The sequence below is a fragment of the Dendrobium catenatum genome, unplaced genomic scaffold (genome assembly GCF_001605985.2).
Source record: "Dendrobium catenatum unplaced genomic scaffold, ASM160598v2 original_scaffold_211366, whole genome shotgun sequence".
Taxonomy (NCBI): domain Eukaryota; kingdom Viridiplantae; phylum Streptophyta; class Magnoliopsida; order Asparagales; family Orchidaceae; genus Dendrobium; species Dendrobium catenatum.
The window spans coordinates 276,144-301,565 of NW_021529777.1; the positions used below are offsets into that span (position 1 = coordinate 276,144).

At 33.3% G+C, this 25,422-nt stretch overlaps 1 protein-coding gene across 1 annotated transcript in view; it reads left to right on the plus strand.

Annotated features, from left to right (window-relative positions):
* The window catches only part of LOC110092606, an 87,422-nt gene that overhangs the window by 23,308 nt on the left and 38,692 nt on the right, over positions 1-25,422 (plus strand). Inside the window, exons 7-10 of the mRNA XM_028692487.1 lie at positions 6,548-6,663; positions 11,378-11,437; positions 15,513-15,666; positions 20,334-20,498. Of these exons, the coding sequence (XP_028548320.1) occupies positions 6,548-6,663; positions 11,378-11,437; positions 15,513-15,666; positions 20,334-20,498 (495 nt within the window). The remainder of the gene's footprint in view (positions 1-6,547; positions 6,664-11,377; positions 11,438-15,512; positions 15,667-20,333; positions 20,499-25,422) is intronic.

Below are 25,422 nucleotides of genomic sequence, written 5' to 3' on the forward strand. Positions count from 1 at the left end.
GATCTTGATCGCGTCTATCATCATTCCCCCTGCCATCCTCTTTAAGTGCAAGGTGGTAAATTTTTTAATTTTAAAAAATTAAATTTTCAAATACTCAATCATGTTGCTACTATACATCGAATATTATGTATTTGACTAGCCTTAATTGAAAGTTCTCTCTCAATATCGTGAGGGATAATTAACTATAGGGGCTTGCGCCTATAGGAAACCTGAACTCATATCATAAAGTCCTCACAAAATGAGGACATTTTTTGGGTAATGTCTTATTCAAAACCCAATATGTCTTTTGAAAATTTGCCTCGAAAGTTACTCGTTAAAACTCTCCTCGACGACCCATAAAAAAAAGGAAAAAGGGGCGTAGAGAGGCCGGGGTATGAATTTTTGGAGTCAACAATATGAAACACCTAATATGGAACATGCCCATTTGTTAGCTATGATTGATTTAAAGTGGTTTCCTTAGGCAAATATCCACTCTAGATCTACTAGGTCTTCTTTAATGAAATAACCCATACTTGTCCACAAAGATCTTTCGGTGAGGTTGGATCTACTGCCTTTGTTGACTAAATATACCAAGGTCCACTAGAATCATAAGATTTTGATCATATTCATTATCATTTCCACTACCATTATTAATGGATATGTTGTTCTTCCTATTTCTGCGTAAAATGTTAATACCTAAACATGTACAAAATTTATTTAAACATTAGTAATTCTTATCAAATTATGTTTTGATCATTAAAATATTTTAATGCAAGTTGAAACTCATAGGGTTAATAGCTATTTCCATGTATTTGATAGGAAACAAAAAACCACGAAAACAATAGATAATTTGTATTATTTGATAAGAGAAACGGAAAATACCAAGATACAATTAATCCTCTATTCGAGAAGAGGATTTATCTCTCCCAAATCTCTAGACGCCGCTAGAGCCCAAAAGAAACCTAAGAGCTCAAATTTCAGCCAAATTCAAGATGCCCTAATCGTAGGAAAACAAATTATTTAATTCATACAATCCAAAAGGAAATCTCTAAACAATCCCTACATTCAATTTTCCCTCCCAACTGCCTCAAAAAACCTTCCTGAAAAGCTCTTTGGAACCTGACGGTTTGCTCGGCATACGCAGGAGGTGGAGAATTCTGCCTCTGTATCCATAAGCTGGTCCTGTTTGGACCGGCTGGACCGATCTATCAGTATTCAGCTTTAACATTTCTTTTTGAGAGTTGTGATCACATATTATTTCTTAATTCTCCATGTAATTGGGTTTCCCCTTACATAAGTATAATAACCTGATGTGGATTTTTTGTCTAATGTGTCTCCAATCCAATTAGCATCAGTGAAAATTTCTATTTCCTAGTTGGGTGTTTTTGTATAACATGCGCTTTCTTTGTGTCAGTTTGAGGTACCTTAGAAGCAATTAACAGTTGTTGTGTGGTATTCAATAGGGTTATTCAAATATTGTCTTACAACATCAACAAGGAAACAATGTAGATGAGTTTGCTCATAGTGCGTTGATGCCTACCATTATTGATGGGCATGTTGTTTGTAGTGATCTGATTTTTTTTGTCCATTGGAGTGTCTGTGTGCTTACATTTAAGAATTATTGTTTCTTGAAGTACAGAAAGAATGTATTTCCTTTGGAGAATTAGAATACCTTGTTTCGATCATGTTATTTCCATACCAAGAAAGATTTTAGAGTTATCTAGTATTTTATCTCAAATTTTCATACTAGAAACCCTTTTAATCTAATTAATTCTTCCTCAAGTCACTTGTCAATATAATATCATCTATGTACACAATCATAATCATATATACATATTTTTTAAATTTGTTTAGGTGAGTGGTTGCTTAAGAGTGTGATTAGCTTGGCACTTAGTGTATCCACACTTTTATGCATATTTGGATAATCTGTCAAGCTAGTATGAAGGGATTGTTTGAGACTGCAGAGATTTTGAGTTTACATACCTTATTTGTGTGTGTGTGTGTGTTTTAATTTTTAAATATAGGTGTGCACTTTTATTGATGGCCAATACCATGTACTTTCTATTGAGGTTGAGGGTAATGAGAAATGTTCATTGTCCATCAATTTGATATTCTTATTCTTTAATTTTCTTCCTTTGAATTTCAAGTTTGGAGTTGTGAAGTTTGTGTTCAAGATAGGGTTTTGTCCATATAATTTTAAATTTATCTATCAATTGGGGAATTATATAAATATATATATATATATGAGTATTCAATGCACTGATGCTAAGAAAGAATGCGAATAAAAATTGAGCATTCAAATTTTTTTTAAGGGAATAGAAGAGATAACTTTGATTTTTGGATATGAATAAAGAAGGGTTTGAATATTATTTTAAAACTATAGTATTTTTAAAGGAATTCTATTGATGAGAATATGAGATACGTATTTGTTAGGACGGCTTTTCATGTAGTTAAGAACATTTGTGAGGAACATTATTGATCTAGCAACCTTTAGTTGATGTTCATTTTCCTTTCAACAATAATATTTTATTGAGTGGTGTAGACATATAAACTTCAGTAGATAATTCTTTGGTGGAGGAGAGAATTTTTTAGATACATTTGAAGTATCCTTTGGCATTGTTGGTTTTAAGATGTGAGTTTTGGATTGAAATTAAGTGGATCATGGTGTTGAAAAGTTTAAAATTTGTTCCTCTTCATATTTTCTTTCATTAAAAAAATCCGGTGAGATGGTATGATCATTGATGAAAGAAATAAACCATCTAACTCTAGAAATTTAATTCTCGATAGCCCCCACACATCATTTTGGACTAAAGCAAAGGATTGTGAAGATGTGTAGGTTTGATTGGAATAAGAAATACGAGTGTGTTTAGTTAGATGGCTAATTTTATACAAACAATCCTTTGAATTTTTGTTGGTGAATAGGGAAGGAATTAATTTTTCATTGTAAAGAAATAGTTCTAAGCTAAACATCACTATCATTTTTTAAGTGTGCTTGGAGTTTAAAGTGGAGGTTTTGGTGGATATACAACCAGTTGTTTGAGCTCATACCTTGCTTGAGAGATCATTATTTATGGATTCTTGAACACAATTTTGTTTTACTTCTTAAGTTTTAATCCTATTAGTGATAAAGATTAGAGGAGAAATTAGCTATACAATTTTTTTCTTAGATGAACTTACATATTAATAATAAGTTGCAATTTAGATTAGACGCCACAAGCATATTGTCAAATGTCATTTTTTAAGAGAATGACAAAACCTATTTTGACCATAGTTGATGTTGACCCATTTTGTAATTTGAACATTATAATTTTTATGGCATGGGCAATAATATTAAAAGATATTTTGTCTCTTATCTTATGATCTAATGCTCTTTACTCTACCATTTAAGTAGTAGTTTTTTTTTTCTTGTGTATGATGAGGGCATTTGAGAATTTATCTTTTTGAACAACCAAGCTCATGCCAATAATATTTCAGAATAAGCTTCTATCAGTAGAATAATTGCTTGTATTTGACTTAATTGTCAATATGACTAGAAGCAGAGATGTGATGATTTGTCTTTGTTGATATTACTCTTTGAAAATTTTCAATCTAGTATTTTATCATAGATTTATCATGTTTTAGATATTGATTTATCATTTTAAAGTTGATTTCTAACATTGAAGTTGTCAGTTGATTAACCACTGGCTTCTTTGTGGCAACTGCCATCATCTTTTTTCTAGTAGGATCATTAATATATGTTTTTGTCACTCTTATTGGATGAAGACTAGCTTTTAGTTTTGGTGAAGGACCTGTCAGTTTGGAGGAGAGACTCCATATTGAATGTGTCATCATCCTCATGGGGGGTAGAACCTTATTAGCTTTGATGATGTTTTGAAATTTAGAATTAGAAGAAAGGAGATAAGAAAATATGAGAGTTTATGACTTAATTTATGCTCTTTTCACGTGTTTAAAGCAGAACAAGAAGAAACTACACATAATTGGTGGAAAATGGGTAAGAAAGGAATTCTAAAATGCAAATTCTTTATACAGCAAAAATTGAATGCTACTATCAACGGATTGCCGAAAATATATAGATGGAAAGGTGCTGTCCAAAAATGGTTTGATTGTTGTAGATGGAAAGATGCTGCTTATAAATTGTTGGATTGTTATAGATATCAATGCAGGGTTTATGTATTTAAGATTATTTCATAATTTTATTTGTTGATGACACATAAATTAGTTTGAAACTTTGTAGATATTTTTAATACTGTGATACTGAAGCTAGTGTAATAACATAGATCCCACCTGATTCTAAAATATCATTATTTTAGTAGAAATCTTCTCCATCTTGATATTTCACTCTATGATTATTCGCAGCCCCAGCGCTAGTCAATAAGGGGTTAGTCATAACTTTGTACTTGTGTCATCTGTTTTGCTGCCATCCATGTATTGGAAACTCCTAGAGTACTCTTTTTTTCTTTGTGGGCCATGTGATGTCAATGTACAACTGCCAATTGTCCTTGTCACACATGTGATGCCAATGTACTACTGCCAATTGTCCCCGTTGTTAGTTTGCATCACACCCCACTTATCGCCATATCCATCCTTCAGCTCCTATGTTTAGTTCCTCGTATTGCGACCATCATGCATCATTAGTTCGTAGTTGTTTTACGTCTGTTTACTTTTGGTAGCTACTCACCTATATGTCATTAATCCTTCCCATTGCTATCAAAAGATGTGGAGGGGAGGGATTGTTGCAGGTGGACTACATTGATGGAATATTAAGGGAATGTTAAACAGATTTAAATAATTGTTCTATTTTTTGCAAAGTTTGATAGAATTTGTTATGTATTATTAATAGTTAATAACTCATTATGTAATTCTACTATTTTATAATGGAAATCCTAAAAAATGTTTCTAGATTGGGAGACATAAGATGCTAGTTAGCTGCTGCAGGGTAGTGACATTTCTATTTGAGGCAGTGGCATTGCTATGTGGATAATGACAAGGCAATGATTTAAATAAAAATTTATTTTGGGGAGTGAAGCATTGATTTTCTTGTAAAGTATGTATAAATTTGTATCTTGTAAAGTATGTATAAATTTTTATGTGACTTTGAGTTCTTTTCGTACATAAGTACTCATCAAACTCTTAAGTTTAAGGTACATAAATCATACCATACAAACATTTATTTTGAGGACTGAAGCATTACTTTCTCTGTAGTGTATATATAAACTTGAATGCGACTTTTATGTTCTTTTCATATGTAACCACTCTCCAACCACTAAGTTTAAGTGTTATATATCATACAAATGAGAACTATTAAGAACAAACCAATATCAGTTTTCCTAGTCATCCAGATATCCTAAACTTAAACATATTATAGCTAAGTATATTTGTATTAAACAAAGGATTACTTTAAAGAATCCAACAAACTATGTTCAAATATACCCTTGATCATGTCTAGTGATATATATACAAACACGCATAGCCACCAATACTAGCATCGCACCCACCACCCACAAAACTTGGCACTGAATAATTTGTCGACTTAATGATTGATGGCCGTGATTATTAAAATCTACTATATAGCTTCTGGGAGACGATGAGTTTTTCTCATGTTGGAAATGAACAGAATCATTTGGAAACCATGCCGAAATTCTTAATTAGAGATGTGCATCCTTGAAGCATTAAGGATGAGTTAGTTTTTTACAATGACAATTTGACATAGATTGGTTTGAAAATAGCATTAAATGTTTGCGTAAGGGCTTCAAATTTTATAGCAATTAAGTCTTGAGGATGAAGAGCATGAAAATGCGGAGAAAAGGAATATGATACAAATTCAATGAGGATAAGAGATAATGAATAAAGCTGAAGATCAAATATTAAATAGGAGATTTTTTACTTTCTTTAAGTTATACATATTACAAACTAAATCAGTTAAATTGTACTATTTATGAAAATCGTTTTTGTTAATGTTTGTGCCTGGAACGCAATAGAATTTGAAAATCCATTGTTTTGCCTAATGTAGTTCAATGCGGTGTTATTAAAAGCATTCTTTGGGAGCAAAATTAAACCAGAAAAAAATAAATTTTAGCAAATATAATGATACGCACAATAATAGTAATTTTCAGCTATTTGAAAGAAAAATAAAATAAAATAAAGCAATGAAAGAATACTTTAAAAATAAAGAATACTTATAGTGACCAACTAGAAAAATGTAGTTTTGTGTTGGTTATCTTTTCATACCCTTCACAAGTATTCATCATAATTATAATAAGTTTACTCTGTCTTAAGACGTTTCCTTTTTAGTGCATTACTTCGTTCATGGCAGCACCTAGCCTCAAGCGTTGGGCAACAATATAGCCTTGAGGTCGCTTAGCACTTTATACAGCCTTAATTTTTTTGTTATATTTCTGCAATTCCTTAAATACATCATTTTATGTCAAGTTCTTTTTTTCAAGGAAAATACATTTCAATGCCATAATACCTCCATAATAGTTTATCCTCAACTCTTTCATTTTACGGAATCTTAAATTTGTTGATTTATCGGTTGAGTAACTGCGGCTTGTCCTTTTTTTACCTTCAGTGTAAAAAATCTACCGCTGTCATATGCTATTTGTCTGAACTTTGCTACCCCAATTGTAGCATCTATTGGTGCAAAGGTCATTTTACAGGAGAAATTGGCTTTTTCAGATATTGGAGGTATGAGTCCGTTTTTTTGGAGTTTTTTAACATGATTACTACATTGTTCCCGAAGCTTTTTTTTATTTTCTATTCTTAGCTGCTTAGCTGTTGTCTGCTATGTTAAATGATGTTAATCCAGAAGCCTATGTAGAAGAGTGTTTATGCTGGTAAGATGATCCTCTGGATATTCGTGGAGGGTAGATAGTACAAAAGGTTGGCCTATTACACGGTGGACTTCAGATATAATATAAAAAAAGTTCAGTTATTAACCTTCATCAGCTGAGGAAGATCATAAAAGATGAAGGTGAACCTCATAGTTAAAGAGTGAAAATTTTTTTGGCGCTGATTTTGAGGAACTGAATAAATTTTAATTTGTAAATTGTTTGATAAGACTGATTGGTAGAATAACTTCTATGATAGGGCTTACCTATTTAAGTAAGTCATCGGCTACATTTTGAAGTGTGTGCAATTCTATATTTAACTCTTCGTATCAGTATTAACAAATTTGAGGTGTTATGAGTAGTCATAAACAGAGAATTTTCTTTTATTCGGGTAAAGAAAAAAAAAAAAACTGGACTGCCACTTTGATATATCTGCAAAGGAGGAATTTGCTTAATGAATTTGCTAAATTCTTAGTACTTATGAAGAGATGGAGAAACGGTGTATGTCTAGCAGTATATTGGAGTAAATTTTTATTATCATGTTGTGAATAACTTGATGATTTATCTAGGTTTATCAGTTCGTGAGATATTTTTTCTTGGCTGGTCTTGTGTTGCGAGAAGCATCAAGAAACCTATGAGCTGGTTTTGGTTTCTCCATTTGATAAGTTTTGTACGTTCTTTTTTATCCTTTTTAATAAATTCCAAGGGTGCACTCTATCTTCTATATTTATATTGTACCTTAGATTTGGTAGACGGTTTACGCCAACTAAATGGAAATTTATTGATAGAATTTCAGTGATGGCACATGTAGCAATGCAAACAAGCTGAACATGAGTAATTTGGGATGTTCTTAGGTTCAGTTCATTGACTATAAAACCTTCATGAATGATATTAAATTCATTAACTAGCTAAAAAATCATTTATGTTTGGCTTGCTTATTAATTAAGCAAACACATGCCTGAATATAATGGATGGAGTACAACAAATTCATTCTTAGGTCATATATAAATGTCAATGGTGGGTGACACCATGATAAAGAATAAGGTTTATGCAATAGTTAACAAAACACGTGTCTTTAAAATCCAATTGCAATATTTTGGTTAAAAAACTCGACCTTAATTTGTTCTTGTTAGAATGCCCTTGTATATAAATTAAGAAAACCCAAATAAAAATAATTGTGTCGAACTACATAATCTAGTGTAAAGCTTGAATTATAATAAATAATAATAATTATTTTTATTTTTTATTTAGTTAAATCAAAATATTGAATTAATAATTATTACACAATTATGGAACTATTCTAATCACGAATCTTCCTTCAATTTTACAAATTTATGTAATTTGAATATTAAGTCAATTTCAAAAGAATAATTTGTTAAGGATAAAGTTGCAATTTTACAACATTAAACCATAACTCTATTCAAAGTTTGATACAAGAATCTATTATATTTTTCAATAATTAATAACTTATATCACACTAATTAACTTAATTAGATTGAATTAGCTAATGCAATTTAATATAGTAATTATTTTTGGCTAAATATCCTGCATCTACCTAAGTTTTATATTATGCCTCATGTAAATCTATATTTTTGATAGCTCTTCTTTTTCTCCCCTCACATGCAAGATTCTTACATGACGGTCTTTATGTAATAGAATCATAATTATAGAGAAAAGTGGCAAGAACAACCATACATTTTCTCCATTTCCTATTGTGTTTCTAATGTAGTCACCGCCCTCTCCTCCTATCTCTAATGCTTGCATCACTAACATTCTCTGACAATCTCCATGATACCAATAATCCCCAACACCTTCCTTTGCCAAAACCTATTTATCCTAGTCTCTTAATTCATAGTGAAGCTGCCTTTCTCTTTTACATCTTGTCATTCGACAACGGTGGAATGACTCGCCCATACCTTAATGGATTATCCTCAGCCACCTTTAGCTTAGATCTCTTCAAAAGCTTTTCTTACCATCTTCAACATCCCATCTTTGAGGGAAGCACAATATTGTATTTAGAATGCATCCAATCATTCAAAAAGATCGTGTGCAGTGTTGCATAACTTAATATAATGGTGAATTCATGATGTCCTCAGGCATAAGAAACAATAGTGAAGATTAGAAATCAAGCTAAAGTACCACAATGAAATCTTAAAATAATTTGGAACCTATGTGACGCATTTTCATAAAATGTTTTATGCAATGTGCCATCTAGACATAAGAGACCTAGGTAATATACTGATATATTTTTCTTGCCTTCCCCCCACCCCCCCGCACACACACAATTAGTTTCTTCCCTATTAGCAAGCTTGAGCTCTCCATAGAACCCTTGTCGAGGTTGTCCGATGATTGGAGACTGAAAGAGAAGAACGACCATATGAGAAAAGTGAGAAGAAAATGAGAAGTAGAGAAAAGAGGTAAGACTTCATGTCAACTACCAAAACTATTAGCGCCAATAGTCTTTGATCTCTTCCTTGTTAGAGGCACTACAATGAAATTCATAAATTGTTTTTATTGATGGGAGGAGAAAGAGAAAGTGCGACAAAAGTTTCTATTTAATTGTAATGGCAATCTTAATATTGAACTCTTTAAGTGGCTTCTCCTTTGATAAGTTCAACAAATTCACCCTAGACCATCAAAGCCTCCCTTTTTGTGGCAAGCAAAAGCAGTTAGCTCATTTCCTAGATTTGTATTAGTTCTATGGCCCAAAGTTTTTTCATTTGTGTAAGGGGGATGAAACTAAAGTGGTATTGAAATTGGGCCAGATACACAAATGTTCAAATTTGTTTTCAATAAATCTATGGGTTAGAGCCAAACATAAGGTATTTTTACCCCAATATATTTCTCACCTAGAATTGAATCTTCTCGTCGATATCAAGTACCATGCACCAAGAGTTTACTCAACCGTATAAAGTTTCCATTGGACTAATCTCACTTGAACGTTATTCAACACAGGTATAAGTTAGTCAAGACCTCTTGGAGCCTAAAAAAAAAAGGTATGAATCACTCTATTCCTGTAGAACCATCAACAATAATACCACATATTAGGGTAGATAAAAATAAAGTGGGGATAACGTTTGGTCAAATAAATAAATAGTAAAATATATTTTCAATCCAAAAGGGTAAGCCTATGGATAACATCTAAGCATTTGATATTCTACACCAGCATCTGGTTTATTTATCCAATATGAAACTAAAGTCAATGCTCTCACATGCTTTAATAATTTAATTTTTTGAATTTATTTATGATTATTACTTTTTGTAAAGTTAATATTGATAGTTCAAGGGATTATGAGCTTCAAGGATTGCATGTGTGAATGCTACTTACAGAAAATGCTCTTTTTCAATTGTAATATATTTAGCCAAATTAATATGCATGAACAATTTTAAGCAAAAAATCAGATGTTTAAAAGTCTTTTTTGGTATTTATCCGTGCTGATTTGTATGCCATTGCTGCTTTGCTTATTTCATGCTAGAGCTGTGCATTTTATGGTCTTAAACATACCAGTTGATCAAATTAACCAAAATAAGTTCCTTCAGTTTGATTAAAAATTGTTTCATCATTTATTGATGATTTTTAATAAATTAATGTTCTAGTTTGGACTATTTAGAACTTTCATTAAACAACGTCAAGTTGGGCAATGAATGTCAGCTACCTATCATACATAAAATCATATATGATCAACTACATGTACTGGCACTCGTCATTCGGGTATCCGATAATCATCTATCATCATCTACAGCCAAAGATTGATCTTTGTTGGCAGTATATGATGTTTGACCATTGCCACCTTTCATGCATGCATGCCCCCAGTTATTGTTTGTAACTAACCGCCTCAATCAACATTTGGGCCTCTGCAAATATCTGATCACAACTGACTGTGCATGAATTTATATTGCATGGTCACCGACGTCCATAATTGCCAATGGTGCCATACTTGGATGCATGGCTGCATGCATGCAGGCATGAATGAACAAATACATGTATGCATGACAGCAAATGATTACATATTGGCCGTGCATCCATAATACATACATGCATGCTTGCATATATTGGCCATGGATTCCTAGGCATTGGATATCCCCAACATCCAATAGTCATGCATGAATTTGAATGGCAAAAATTTATTCATGCAACTGTTCAGTCCTTAAGAGTTTGAGGATAATGTGTTTCATACATTTGATAAAATAAAACCAACAATCAAACCGGCCAATTGTTTTTTTCAGCTAGCTTATTTTATAATGAACGATTGCTTATTTGGATTGTTTGGATAGCCAAGTTGTTTGCATTCTAGGCTTAGTCAGTAACCCAACCAAACCATTTAATTGTGGTCCCCTATTTATGTTTGGCTTTCTAATATGCATATTAAGGAAGACAAAATAGTATCTTGCGGTTATGATGTTCATGTATTGAAGATCTTCCTAACTGGACCTTGTAATGGTTGTTCTTCTAACTTATCTTTGCTTGAAATATCGCTATGTAGTACCAAGTCATGGACTTTATTCCTTGAATGCTCATATTTAGTTTTTCAGCCTCAATGAATTTTTTTGTGCTATTGTTTTTACATCAGGTCTTTCTTTAAGTTACCTTGGCGTTCTGTTCGTTTTCAAGCCTACAGTTTTAACACAAGGTATGCATTTCAGTAAAAAAGGTGTTTCTGGCTTTGGAAAGTTTTGCATCAGCATAATTATCAGTTCTATTTAGTTGTTCCGTTCTGTATCTATTTGCTCAATGTTATGGTAGTACTGTACCCAAATTACGTGGTTATAGTTATGTATTATTATATTTATTTATTGTTTGAATGTTTGTAATTGAACATTTAGCCTGATTCGTCAATGCAGTTTGTGAATATTTGCAATAAATTACCTTATTGGAACGAAAGCCGTTAGCTTCACATCATATGGACTAAATCGTAGTTAGCTCTCTTGCCTGAGGCCTATTGTTTCCAGCAAGGAATGCAAACTTTTTTCAATAACCCGGAAACTGGCACTGAGAATATTCCTCATAATAGATAATAGCATTCTGTGAGGATGAATGATCCAGGAGTTAATAAAAAATAAACAGGCATAAGTTAAAAGTGGACAATGGATGTAAGCAAAGATCCAAATGCATTTGGAAACTTGTTATTGGCGCTGTCATTTGTATATTTGCTGCTGTGGAAGTTCTAAGTTTTTTTAATGAAAGCAACTACTTCAGAAGTTATAGCCTTCTTAAAATAAGAAAAAAACATATGAAAAGTAGTTTATTAATATGTTCCATGCTTAAATAACTTTAAGAATCCATAACTAAGTTCCTTTGTGATGGTGGCCGACAGTGGGACGCAGCGATGGGTGGCCGGTGGGCATCGGCGGCGGCCGTTGATGGAATGAAGCTCACGGATAAATTGAGGGGTGGGATAGAGAAGAGCTTGAAAGAGAGATGAGAAAAGAAAATTATGAATTTATCTTAAAGTTGGAGTTGAGTAGCCCGTGCATTGCTACCTATGTACCCAAGAACTAGACTTCAATTACTTTGGGATCAAACTCCTTTGTTGTTAGGTCCTTAAGGATTCATACTCTTATATATATTTTTGTTATGGCATGGCCACCATCACAGACGAAAGCTCCCTCCCGTTCTTCTTTGGGTTAGTGCCTGAGTTGTGCTTGATTTTGGCATACATGACTTATACTTCCAAGTTGTTCACCTTTCAACATAGATCTGATCTCTTGTTTTGTTCCTTTGGAGAGTTCACATATGGGATGTTCTTTTGAAGTGGTGTTATGTTCCCAATATTGTGGCAACATCTCTTATTGTATGTTGATTGGATGTACCTTTGCATAGAGTAGAAACTTAGTTGACTTTGTATTATGAGGTTGTGTCCCCTCTACAAAGTTTGTCCCATCTAATTGCCTATGCTGGTTTATACATTCTTCTAGAGTTGAGCACTCTAAGTTTTGATAGAGAGGTTGGTTAGATCATTTAACCAACTTTGCTTTGTTCACCCTTCTAGAGTAGCCACCTATGTTTTTTTCAGTGTAAATATTTTCGAATTTTATTTGGCTTAGTGATGATATAGGCAAGTTTATGTAGGATCTTTAGGTTATGCAAAATCTCTTAGGTCCATTTTATGACTAATATCTTTTTATATTCATTTCAAACATCTTATGCCTTGCCACGTTTAATCCTTCTAATGACATGAGGAATTGCCCTGGTGCGTCATACTTAGTTGATCTTGTGAGAATGGGTAAGTCGTCAATGATCTCAGCTTAATCAGTTGAGGTTGGTACTTTGGGTGATTATTTTGTGATAAATTGTCTAAATGATTTTGAACTTGGTTTAGGTTGCCCTACCTCTAGCTGTATGCGATTGACATTTGTTGCCTGTTAGGTAGCACTCAACTAATAACGCTAAATTGTCATTGTGTAATTAGACAATGAATGTCTAACAAATATTAGTCTTCCTTAGATATCTCTCATTAGTTGCCACATTAACAGCTCAAAATTTTCTCTTGCGAATGAGCCATGTTTACCCATCTCACAATGCCCCTCATTTCACACTTGCCTTTCCCTTAATCATGATGCAAGGGGAAAATGAATTTACTGGGTGTTAAAAAATTGGTTGTTGATTCGTCTTGATTTTATAGGTCTTCCACCTTACGTATTTAGTTGTTGTTGGACATTGTATGACACTTGGTTTTCCCGATTAGGTGATCAATGATTGTTCTAGCACTTTTTGGGAATAGAGGTAACGAGTACTCTTTTGTGTTTCCACATTGCGTATGTTGGTTTGCTTACAAAATGAAATTCATTTCAATGTGTTGTCCTCCTTGCAACTATGATTGATTTGTTTCTTAAATGTGTTTGAGGCCATAAGCTTATCCTTCACTTTATAAATAGCAGTGATTCACTTGTCTTCTTTATCTCCACAACTCAATCTATGATTTGATGTTCTCGCCATGAAATTTCTTAGACTTATACCTTGTCGGGGGAACATTGATGAGAAACCTCTACTTGAAAGATCTTTGATTTCGAATGTGCCTTGTGCTTAATGGTAGTCTCCATTTGAAATGACATTTTTATATTTAATTAGGGGGAATTCTTCCTAGCTTATTTTGTCGTTGCCTTTGGCTGGTTGGATTTTATGTCCTGGGAAGAGAATGATTTGCGGTATGCCAACTCACATTTGGTGTTGAATGAGAAACACTTTCTTACCATACAATATAGTTGATTCAGGATTGTACCAATTGCTTGAGGCATTTGAAGGGAGTTTGGGACATTATTCCTATTAGTCCTAGCTCACTCTTTGCTTGATTGTTTGATGTGCTTCATGACGAGTCCTTTGTTCCTATGTTCATTCTACTACTCCATCCTCATCTTGCCTTTTTTCTTGCTTCATTGGTCTTAAACCCCACTTATGTAAGAGCCTTGTCTTTCTTCGTGTCAACTTGTCCTTGTTTATATCAATTCTATTATATAAATCATCTAAAATTATAGCCTTTTCTTTGCTAACTATGCTCTTTTCAATACTTTTGGTTTTCTTGTAATCATCAAAAACCTCAATAGTTTTAATATTTGTCAATAATTTAAAATAAATCTATTTCTTAATAATATTTTGCACTTCCTTGGTTCCTTCTCAAATCTTCTTACTATTGTATAATTACTCTGTATAATTACGTTTAGAGTATATCCAAAGTCCAATTATAACATCATCATCACATGCGGTAACAAATACATGATAATTACTTCAATATCACTTGCAGTGCTTTAAATAATAACCTTGACATTATTTAACTAAATAATTATTTGTTTGTTTGAAAGACAATGTGAAAAATACTATGCAACACAATATCGTATAACACCAAACAACAATGCCAAACGTAGGCTAAACCTTAGCTAAGTAACTAGTTAAACTCGGTTAATATAGTTCACGCATATGTAAACTAAATTTGAAGTAAATCGTTGTAAACTAAAATCCATCAGAAATTGGTCTTGGTTTAATTTAATTCCATATCATATTTCTTAGGCTCGACTAAAGCCGATCAATATCGATTGCAAATAGGCTTTAGCTTAGAAGGACCTAATTGCTTGGTTTAATTCAAATTAGTCTTGCGAACCAAGCCAACCCAGTTCGATTATGAATTAAATGCTTACTATAATGTTTATGCTATGGTTTGAGAAATCCTAAGATATTGGCTTAAACTAAATGTAAAGTTTTGGAAGGAGAAAATAATCAAAATGGTCCATTGACTCTTTATGAAGGACCCCAATTATGCTAAAGGGTCATTTTGGTCATTCTAAGTCTTTAAAGAGGAATCAAAATAATCTCATAGTTGAACTATTTTGGTTCCTCTATAAGGAGTTGAGAGATCAAAATTACCATTTAATATAGTTGGAGACTATTTTGATTATTCATAAAGAGTCAAGGGGCTATTTGGTCATTTTCCCTTTTTGGAAGCAATCAATCAGGCATCATCACATTATTATATTTAGCCTTACCCCAATTTGGCTTCCTATTTATGTGGTAAAATCTAGTGTGTTAATTTGTGCACCAATTCTAGTTGCTCATTTATTTATCCTTTTTTTTTTGGACAATGCTATGTTGATTTTTCATTTGCATCTAATGCTCAAGCATATGTTCATATGTTGTAGTGCAGATGGAATTCTAAAGAAGTCTGTCATTTATGTTCCTGTTTACTACACTAGCTAATCAATTTCATATTTATTCAGGAAATATTGCTGAAGCTGGTGATATGTTCAATGAAGTTTTGGTAACAGGAGGCCAAACTATTTATGCAGTATTACTTGGCTTATTTTCATCTTTCTTGAATGGAATTTGCTACTGCTTCATAAGAGCTGCTGCTAAGGCAGCTGATCACCCAGTGTATGATACTCTGATTTGCATTCCAAAAATTTAAATATCTTCTATATTAGTTTCATTGAAATATATTTGTGCCTATATACATATTTATAGGCAAAATAAGAGAACAAGAAAAATAAATTTCCTTCGTAATGAGAAAATATATTAGTAATAAATAATGCAAATACTTTTTAAATAGTCAGCACATTTAATAATTAGTACATAGTAGCACTCCCTTATAAACTCAGTGTGGCATAAAAGATTTTAACTTGAATTTGGAAATAGTAGTGATCATAGCTTAAGTAATAGATGATTTTGCTGCCCAAAGGTTACAAATGTTGTAAAAGTGTGACCAACAACAACATAAATCCTTTATCCCACTATATGGGGTCGGCTTTGTAAGTGTGACCAATCCTTAAAATAATTATAGTGCAAATTGAATGTAGATAGTTGACAATGAGATCTTTTGTCAAAGAAGACATGAATAAGATCCTTAAATAGTATATTGATTGAGAACATCGATGGTGATATCAACGAAGAGCATCAACGAGTAATATTGATAAAAATATTGACGGATTAGGTTCTTGCTTATGTCAATGCGACATAGATGGTCTTATGTGAATTTCATAGAGAAAGAAGCTATTATAGCATGGATGGGTTGACGTCAAAGGGAAGTGTGAGAACAAGTTAATGGAGTCAAAAGTTTGATGAGTGTAACTACAACAGGAAGACATTTAGAGAAGATGAGGATCCTAGAATATATCTCCGATATCATGTTAGATGGAAGAGAAATGAAAGGGGTTATATCTTTAGTCGTTTGCCTTCATATTACAAGTATATTTGTGCCTATAAAAGAAGAGAACAATAACGAAATGCAATAAGAAAGATATCCTCCATATCGAGGAATCATAACAATAAGAAATAGAACTAATTCTTAATATAAATAGTTAGCATTATGATAATTTAGATATAATAATAATAATAATAATAATAATAATTATTATTATTGTTAGTATTTTATTTGGTGTAATTGTTATTGTCTTAGTGTGATTATTGCTTACAAAACGTATATAAAAAATTATTAGGATTTTGATATTTTTTCTTTGTATAGTTTTGAAATTTGTTCTTGATTTCATTTGTCTGTCTCTACATGTTTGTTTCTTTATTTTTTGGGGTGGGGGGTGGGGGGCTTCCAATTATATTAATCTTATGATCCATAGCCAACTTCTTAATATTATGATATTAAGTCTACAATAAAAGACAAGAGCTTATTTGAAAAGCTTTTTAGAGATTTTTTGTTTATCTATTAATCAACTAACGGTTTCCGGCAGTTTCCACTGTGGAAGACTTTTCTTACTGCTTTTAACTAATTATGTTTATTATTTGGAATTGCATCCAATGCTTTTGCTTTGAGTGCCATGATATCTTTCATATGATCTTTGATTGGCAATTTGATTGATGCGGACATCCAACCGTCCATGCCTATCCGAGGAGGAGCTGAAGATCGACGGTGGAAGACTTTTCTTACTGCTTTTAACTAATTATGTTTATTATTTGGAATTGCATCCAATGCTTTTGCTTTGAGTGCCATGATATCTTTCATATGATCTTTGATTGGCAATTTGATTGATGCGGACATCCAACCGTCCATGCCTATCCGAGGAGGAGCTGAAGATCGACGGTCGTGATCATCCTATGTTATCTTAAATTTTATTTGTATTTTTATTTTTAATTATGCAATTTTCGTTTTTTACCCTTATTTAAGGGTCTTGTCTTATGTAAGCCCAAGGGGAAAAGTTGTCTTTTCATTTTCTTTAAGGCCTATATATAGAGGCTCTTGCTCTTGTATGAGATCAATGATGAATTATTAAGAAAAGAAATTTTGTTTGCACTTGTGTTCTTTGGAGAGAACTTGGGTGAGATTTCTATGGGAGGGAAGTGAAGTTTCCACCAGCCGCAGGATGGGTCCGGGCTCGTGGCGTGAAAGCCCCTTGGAGAAGGGTAACGTATCACCCGTCAGACTTTGGAAGAGTTCAAGGCTCGCGGTTTTATCTTTTATATTTTGTTTTTGTTCCTTTTTGTTGTTCCTAGTCGTCATCTTCATTCTCTCCCTACATCCACCAAACCGGCCCTAGCTCCACCACCACTTCCAACCAAGCCTCAAGTCGCCGGCCCTCCACTTGGTTTCCTCCCATCTCCACTTGCCATCAAGTCTTTCCTAAATTAGTTTTCATATTTTAGGTAGCTATCTTAATGATCAAATTCAAATCTATTTGAATTTGAATAGTTGCCTAATTTATCAATCCTATTTTAGAAAACTTACTAATTCAAAGCCTATTTAAATTTTGAATTAAATTGGAATGAAATATTTCATTCCAAATTTAATTTATTAATTTAGGAAAGCTTTGGATCCCTCATTAACTTCCTCATTAATACCTTCCATATTTAGCCCCTTGTGTTTTAGGAAAGGATTTGAATTCAAATTCAAAATAATTTGAATTTCAAATAATTTGAATTTCAAATGCTTTTTAATTAAGCCTATGCCCTTGAAGGAAATAATCATCAATCACCATAAACCTGAGATTAATTCTCAGATTTAATCATTAATTACAATTCATTGCTTGGTTCAGATTCATTGAATTTGGACACAATTCCCCCCCCTCCTCTCAAGGCCGGCCCACCCCTCCCTCTTTCTCATTAATCCATGCTATTAATGGTCCATAATCACTCCCTAAATTTAGGACAATCCAAATTTGAATGAGCATTGATTTAATCTATCAATCCTAATTGAAAGTTATTGATTAGGCAAGCCATCAAACCCCCTCACCTAATCCCTAGCATCCAAACCTGCTTTACGGCTGTCCAGAGAAGTCCCAAGGGCTATTATAGAATTTTTCCTGCATTCCCACCTACTGTCCACTATTTGGAAAATTCCAGGTTGTTGTCCTCTGTCCAAGAGTGCTCAATTCAGCAACAAAGCTGTCCAGGGAGACCTCCTAGATGCTGTCCAGTTGATTGGAGAATCACAGACTGTTGTCACCAGTCTAGGAATGTCAAAATAAGCAAGGAAGTTGTCCAAGAAGGCCTCCCAACTATTGTCCAAGACATTTAAGAAACAAAAGCTGCTATTTAGACCTCACGATTTGCTCTTCAAGACCCATAGGACTCAAAACCCCATACCCGTTCTACATCAGTTTGGTATTAGAGCATGGTTTCTCACCCGGGGTAAACTACCACATATGTGACAAACCTTTATAAATGCTTATGGATACTCTTACAATTGTTGGTTGGTACTCATATCTGTAGTGAATTCATGATTCTTACTTGCATATGAATTGTAGGGTCTTATCACATTCACTGTACATCATCCCTACGTCATAGAAGACCAATGTATTCACTTGTATATTGTCCTTCAATGCTTGTGGAGCAAGCTATATTGGATTGAATACATGTGCTATATTTGTTGTTCATCATCCACATCATGATCATGAACGTATCATGATGTACATTGCATTTATCTTACCTTTGTTCAAGAGTAGACAACTGCAATCATTGCCATTCCTTTAAATCATCCACATACATGATTGGGATCAATATATGAATCAATTATAAACATGCCAAGTTGGAATACACGAGACCCTTATTTATTTATTGATGTTCATTTGCATAATCAAAATTACCATATCAAATTTATATATTTTTTATTACGATCATGCATTCATCAAATTAAGGTTGAAATTATTATGCACATGGCTTAAGTCTTATTGCTTTATTCAAATTTGAGTTAGATTTATATTCAGTTCAAGTCCACAGTGCATGTTTAGTTCCATATGGTTCATTTAAGTCCTTAGTATCCATTCATCTTAGTTCAAATCCTAGATGTCAATGGCGCAAAATAGCGCGCACCATGGCGTGGCGCAGCGCACCTACAACGCCATGCGTATGGTGCGGCGCAGACGTTCAAAATGGCATGCGCTGTTTGCGCCGCATGCGCGCCATGGCACATGGCGCACGGCAAAAAATAGCCCGCTTCATTGTTTTAAAATTTTTTTAATGTAATTATAAATATTTTTTATATTTATTTTTTTTAATTTTTAAGATAATATATTTTCTAATTTTTAAATATATTAAAAGTGTTAAGATAAATGTTAGATTGCATATTTTTATCTTCTTAATGCTATTTGCTTTCATTTAAATATATTTGAGTTGTATGAAGATTGACTATTTATTGGACTTGAAATTGTTAGAGACAGGTTAAAGGATAATCTCAATGGAATTTATTGTATGAAGGCATATATTTGATGGAGAACATGAAAGTTGAAGTGACTTTTTTTAGTAATGGACTTGATATGATTGTGACTGAAGTGATATCTTGATTGGATGTGGTAATTTTCTTAGCATGTTAGTTAGCTAGTAGATAGTTTTTAGAATGTAGAAGGATATGTTAGGATAGACAAACATTCCATAAAGTATAACAAGGTTATCTGTTTAAATAAATTGTTTCGGTGAATGCTTGAGCAAATTGATTGGTTTGTTATTTATAATTCTTGTATAATTTGCGCCATGTTCAAAATGGCGCCATGGCTTCAATGGGACCTTTGCGCCATGGTGCGCCATTCGCCATTAACAAGTATGTGTTATAGAATTTTTCCTGCATTCCCACATGTTGTCCACTGTTTCGAAATTTCCAGGTTGCTGTCCTTTGTCCAAGAGTGCTCAAATCAGCAACAAAGCTGTCCAGGGAGATCTCCTAGCTGCTGTCCCGTTGATTGGAGAATCACCGGCTACTGTCACCATTCCAGGAGCGTCAAAATCAGCAAGGAAGCGGTCCAAGAAGGCCTCCCAACTGCTGTTCAGTTAAGATCGGAGTTTCATTTCACCTTTGTCCTTGGAGATCCCCAACATTACAAGTTGCTGTCCAAGACTTCTAAGAACCAAAAGCTGTTGTTTAGACTTCACGATTTGCTCTTCAAGACCCATAGAACTCAAAACCCCATACCTGTTCTACATTACTGATCATCCCTACGGACTCTTGGCAATATCCTCCTTGATCTCAAAAGTGTGATATGAGTGTGATATGAGAAATCCCTACAATCTACAATTTTCGTGAAGAAATCAAACCATTAAAACTTTAATGAATATGATCTCTTTAATCTTTCATCAATTTAATGCCCAAAATTGTGATCATAAATGACTTGATTATCACGTATAAATCTGATTATTTGATCATGGATCCCTCATTTAGGAAATTTAACTAATATGAAATCATAAATTCATATGAGGGAAGGTTGACTTTTCAACTTCCCTATTATATCACTTTGTTGTGTTTGCCATTGATGTTTATGAAGTTTCTAAAAAAAAATTCCGAATTTTCTTTTGGGAGCTTCCTAATTCATGATGTTTTGGTACAATTTCATCTTTAGAAGCATCTTACAAATATCTAAAGTCATAGGTTGGGCATACTTTATTTAACTAGTATTCTTGATAATCTCTTGCTTTTTTGAGCTTAATAAGACACTGACTTCTTTATATCCCTTTCTTGCTTGAATTGGCAAATGGGTCGATTTTCAGGCTCTTTCTTTAATAATGGAGGTTTCTCTACTTATGAAAGATCTTGCTCCATTGCTCTTTTGGAAGATTGAGTTTTTTTACTTTTGAATATCTTTGAGTTGCTAAAGCCATACATGGCATTGACAATATTTTACTTTTTTTCACTTTTGTAGAGTCAATCTTATGACCTAATTGCGATACATTGGCAGATTTTGCTTTGGTGTGTTAGAGATGGGTTGTATGTCTTCTTCCATAGTCAACTTTTGAATTTGGATGTCACCTTTGCCAAAGGTAGAGAGAGCATGGCTTCTCCTTCTTTAACACCACAAACTAGTAATGGCACGAATTTATGACTTGTATGATTTTCCTTCCTGTTACTATGTCTACCTTTGATACATTGTATCTTTTCTTAGCTGAAAAATCTTTCCTCTTTTGTAATCTAATACTAATAAAATTATCTCTGCAGTATCCCGTACCTATTACATTGGTATAAGTTCCTTGAGAGAACTTGGCATATGTATAGTAGAACCACTTTGCATATCATCTCATTGATGAATGCTGTCGTAATTGCATACTTTAAGCAATACTGATGATCAATCTTCATCTCAGGCCCCTTATAATTACAATCCAAAGGATAAAGATCGGAGTGGGGTAAGGTATTCAATCATAAGTTTTTGTGCTTGATCTGTATCATTTGGGTGAACTCTCGTGTGCCCATATTGGAAAATGACCCACTTTATATCCTTGGCATTGCTACCAGGGATGGAAAGGAGTGTGCCTTGTCCTTTGGACTAGAACAATGTTGTCCACCATAATAGCTATTATGTTTTCTTTTAATCTTTATTCTATCATTCAATGAAGAGCTAGGGCGCAATTCCAACAATTTTAGTTTATGTTGCCAAGTATATGACAATAATCACAACACTTAATAGGGTTATTGATTTTTCAGTGGTCACCAGCCTTTTTTTTTTCTTTAATTTGGAGAAAGATGATTTCTCTTCATTTGGTTCTTCAATCTTCTCCTTTCTACTATGGTTTTTGTGCTCTATCCCCATCAACATCATACTAGTCTAGTTGAGATCAATGATTAAAAATAAAGACTTGAGGTGTGGTTCATCAAAGTTTGTACATACCCAAAATTTTCTCTCAAAGTGACCACGTGATGTTAGAAGCTTCTATACAAATTATTCTTAGTGTTGTCTCAAATTGTGCCACTTCCAGCGATTTTATACATACCTCTTGTGCAAAATGCTAGGCGGATCAGCTGCTTGAACATTCCACAAGCCACCTCTTGATGGCCATACATTTTAAAATGGACATTCCGCCATGCTATGATATGACAGCTGAACTTTTTGTCGGGCAAAGGAAAACTTGTGATGAGTGCTATATTCATTCAAGGTGAAGTAAGTCTCCACTTGATCAATTTATGCACCTAGCTTCTTGGTATCGACTGTTCCATCATATATGGGAATCTCCACTTTAACTTTCATTTTGAATGACCCATCTTTCGTGAATGGTAGCCATATCATCTTCATTATCTCCATTCATGTTTGCATCCCATGTAGGAGGAAACGACTTGGTCCACTAGTTTCATCTATTACGTCTGCCTAGGAACTTGGTTGGTAGATTTAGTATTGAATCGTTGTTAGCTATTGATTGACTGTCTTCTTATTATTATTCTTATGTTGTTTTTTACTTGTGCTGCATCTTCAAGACAAGAAGCAACACTCATTTATGTTTATGTTTTTTCTTTGTTTATTCCATGTACCAAGTGTTGAAGTTCTAATACCAACTTGATCTGCTAGTTTAGCCCCTTTGAGTTTAGTGGTTATAGAAAGCAAATGCTAACTGGATAATCAATTTCTTCTAAAATATTTTGGAGGTTGTATTATTATTGCTGATAAAAGTGTAGTCAGCTTGCCTTCCACTTATGTGTGATTAGCATAATCTTTCCCAAGCCTAGTGTTTTGGCATAAATGAAGGGGTTTGGTAAAACCAAGTGTGCAGTCCTATAGATCCATTGATAATAAAGTTTAGAAGAGGAATAAAAAAGTGTGGGTTTCAAATGTTAAATTTCACGAAGTTATTATGATGCATTAGATTTATCGTGGCATAACCAGCATAAATATATTATGACAGATAAGAGGCCATCTTGATCTGATGTTCTTTTGGAAGAAGTCTTTCTGTTTAGTAACATAGTTTGATGAGATTTAGACATTATGCCTTTCACGTTTAAAACATACAACTCTAGTGTAACATACTAATTTTATGGAATTTGGTCATTTTTAAAAAGCAGTGACGTTCATTTTTTCCTAAAGGATATATTATTAGGACTGGAATGGCGATTAATAACAATTTCTAAATAACTAAAAAGTGATTGTTATTTTTAGCAGACATTTTTACTGAACCAATTTGGTTTTAAAACAAGTTAAAATTAGGGTAGCACAAACACAAAATTCAGCTTTGATATGGATCAGCTTATTCTCACTAAGGCCTGCATGGAAATATCATTTGTACTTGGAAATTCGATCGTTAATCTTAAATTTGAAATATAATTTCTTTGAACTGGTCTTTGAATCTAAGATGTTATTGTTATGTTAAGCGTGCATGCATGGGTATACGATCACACTAGTAATAAAATGCTGAGAAAAAGTATTGTTCCATGGGGATTGCACCGCTAACAGCTGACCATTTACTAGTTTTAATGCTATTTGAATAGTCAAAAATAGGGTTATGGTGTGCAAAAAAATTAAATAAACTAACTATGAAAATATAAATACAAAAAGGTTGTTAAGTCAAGAGTTAAAGACCGCATATTATATTTCACCTGGATAAGTTATGTTTATTAAATTACAATGTGAATCAATTGATAAAATTATATTTTCATAATCAAATTTTATGATGTACCCTACCATTCGCTTGAAAACCTAAGGTCACTAATTTATCAATATAGCCTATGATCATTTATGAAGTAGATTCAATTCTGACAAATTTCATTGATTTTGTACGAGGGATCTTAACATGAATTTAATACCCTATGATCCATTGCGATACTCCAATTATTACAAGTTTCTTCACCTCTCAATCTCGAAGATCTCGAAGATGCTTCAAAGACTCACAATTTGTGGCTAGTCATTCATAAGTATATAAACATATATTGAAAGTATGTAGCAATAGTGAAAGCATAGAAAAATCAAATGATAACATTAATAATCAACCAAAAATACAAAATCTGACTAAATCTACTGCTAGAAAATGGATTTAACTCATACTAGAGAGAAAGAAAACCAAGAATGCATGATTGCAAACAAAAATATCTGTTAAATTTAGAGAATTGGAGAGGGAAAAAGCTTAATTTTATTACACAAAATTATCCCTATTTATAGATATATATACACGATTTCTTAATAAAGAAGTAAATAACTAAAGAATCATGCATAATTGCCCTAATATAATCCTTCCTAACTTAGCCACCTAAATGTAGAAAGAGATCGGTGTGATCCAGGTGAGCCTCCCATAGATCCCCATGTTGGTCGTGGGATCAAGGGCCAAGGGGCGATTTAGATTTAACCGCGTTATCCAAGTGAGCCTTGTAATACCCAAATTTACTGGCAAGGAAATTTTAATAGTAAATTCTTTTAAAGTTAAATAAGTTTAATTAATATTTTTATTTATAATACATTCTTAAAGAGATTAATAATTAGACTGTTAAGTGAATTCAGTGAATTATTGTTGAGTAAACTATTAAGTGAAGGAATTATTAAAGCAAAGTTAATTACTTCTAACTAATTCCTTACAGTTATTTCCTGAAGAGGTGTGTTCCCTTTTGGACCTGAGTATAGGATAACTGTCAATGGCCCTCTTATCCACTCTTTTACATATTTTTCACGCAAGCATTTTTGCGGGAATATAACAGTATTTGGTAGTGGGAAATAGATAGATGAGGAATTCGGCAGTGGAAATTTATAACAGTATCTTGAAGAGAAAGTTCGGCACAGTGTTTTCAACATTGTAAAGAATGTCTGAGAACAAGGCTGAAAGAATTTTGTGACTTTGAAGGAAATCTGGTTGCTGAGAGTTCGGCACATTGACTGCTTGCGGGACTATGTAGATCAATTCGGAAGTGTAGGAGCAATGTTCGGAATTCTGAGATAGGAGCAGCAGTAATTTTGCTGTGAAGGATTGGTAGCCGATTAAGAGCAGTAAGGGTTTGGAGGAATAAGAAGCAAC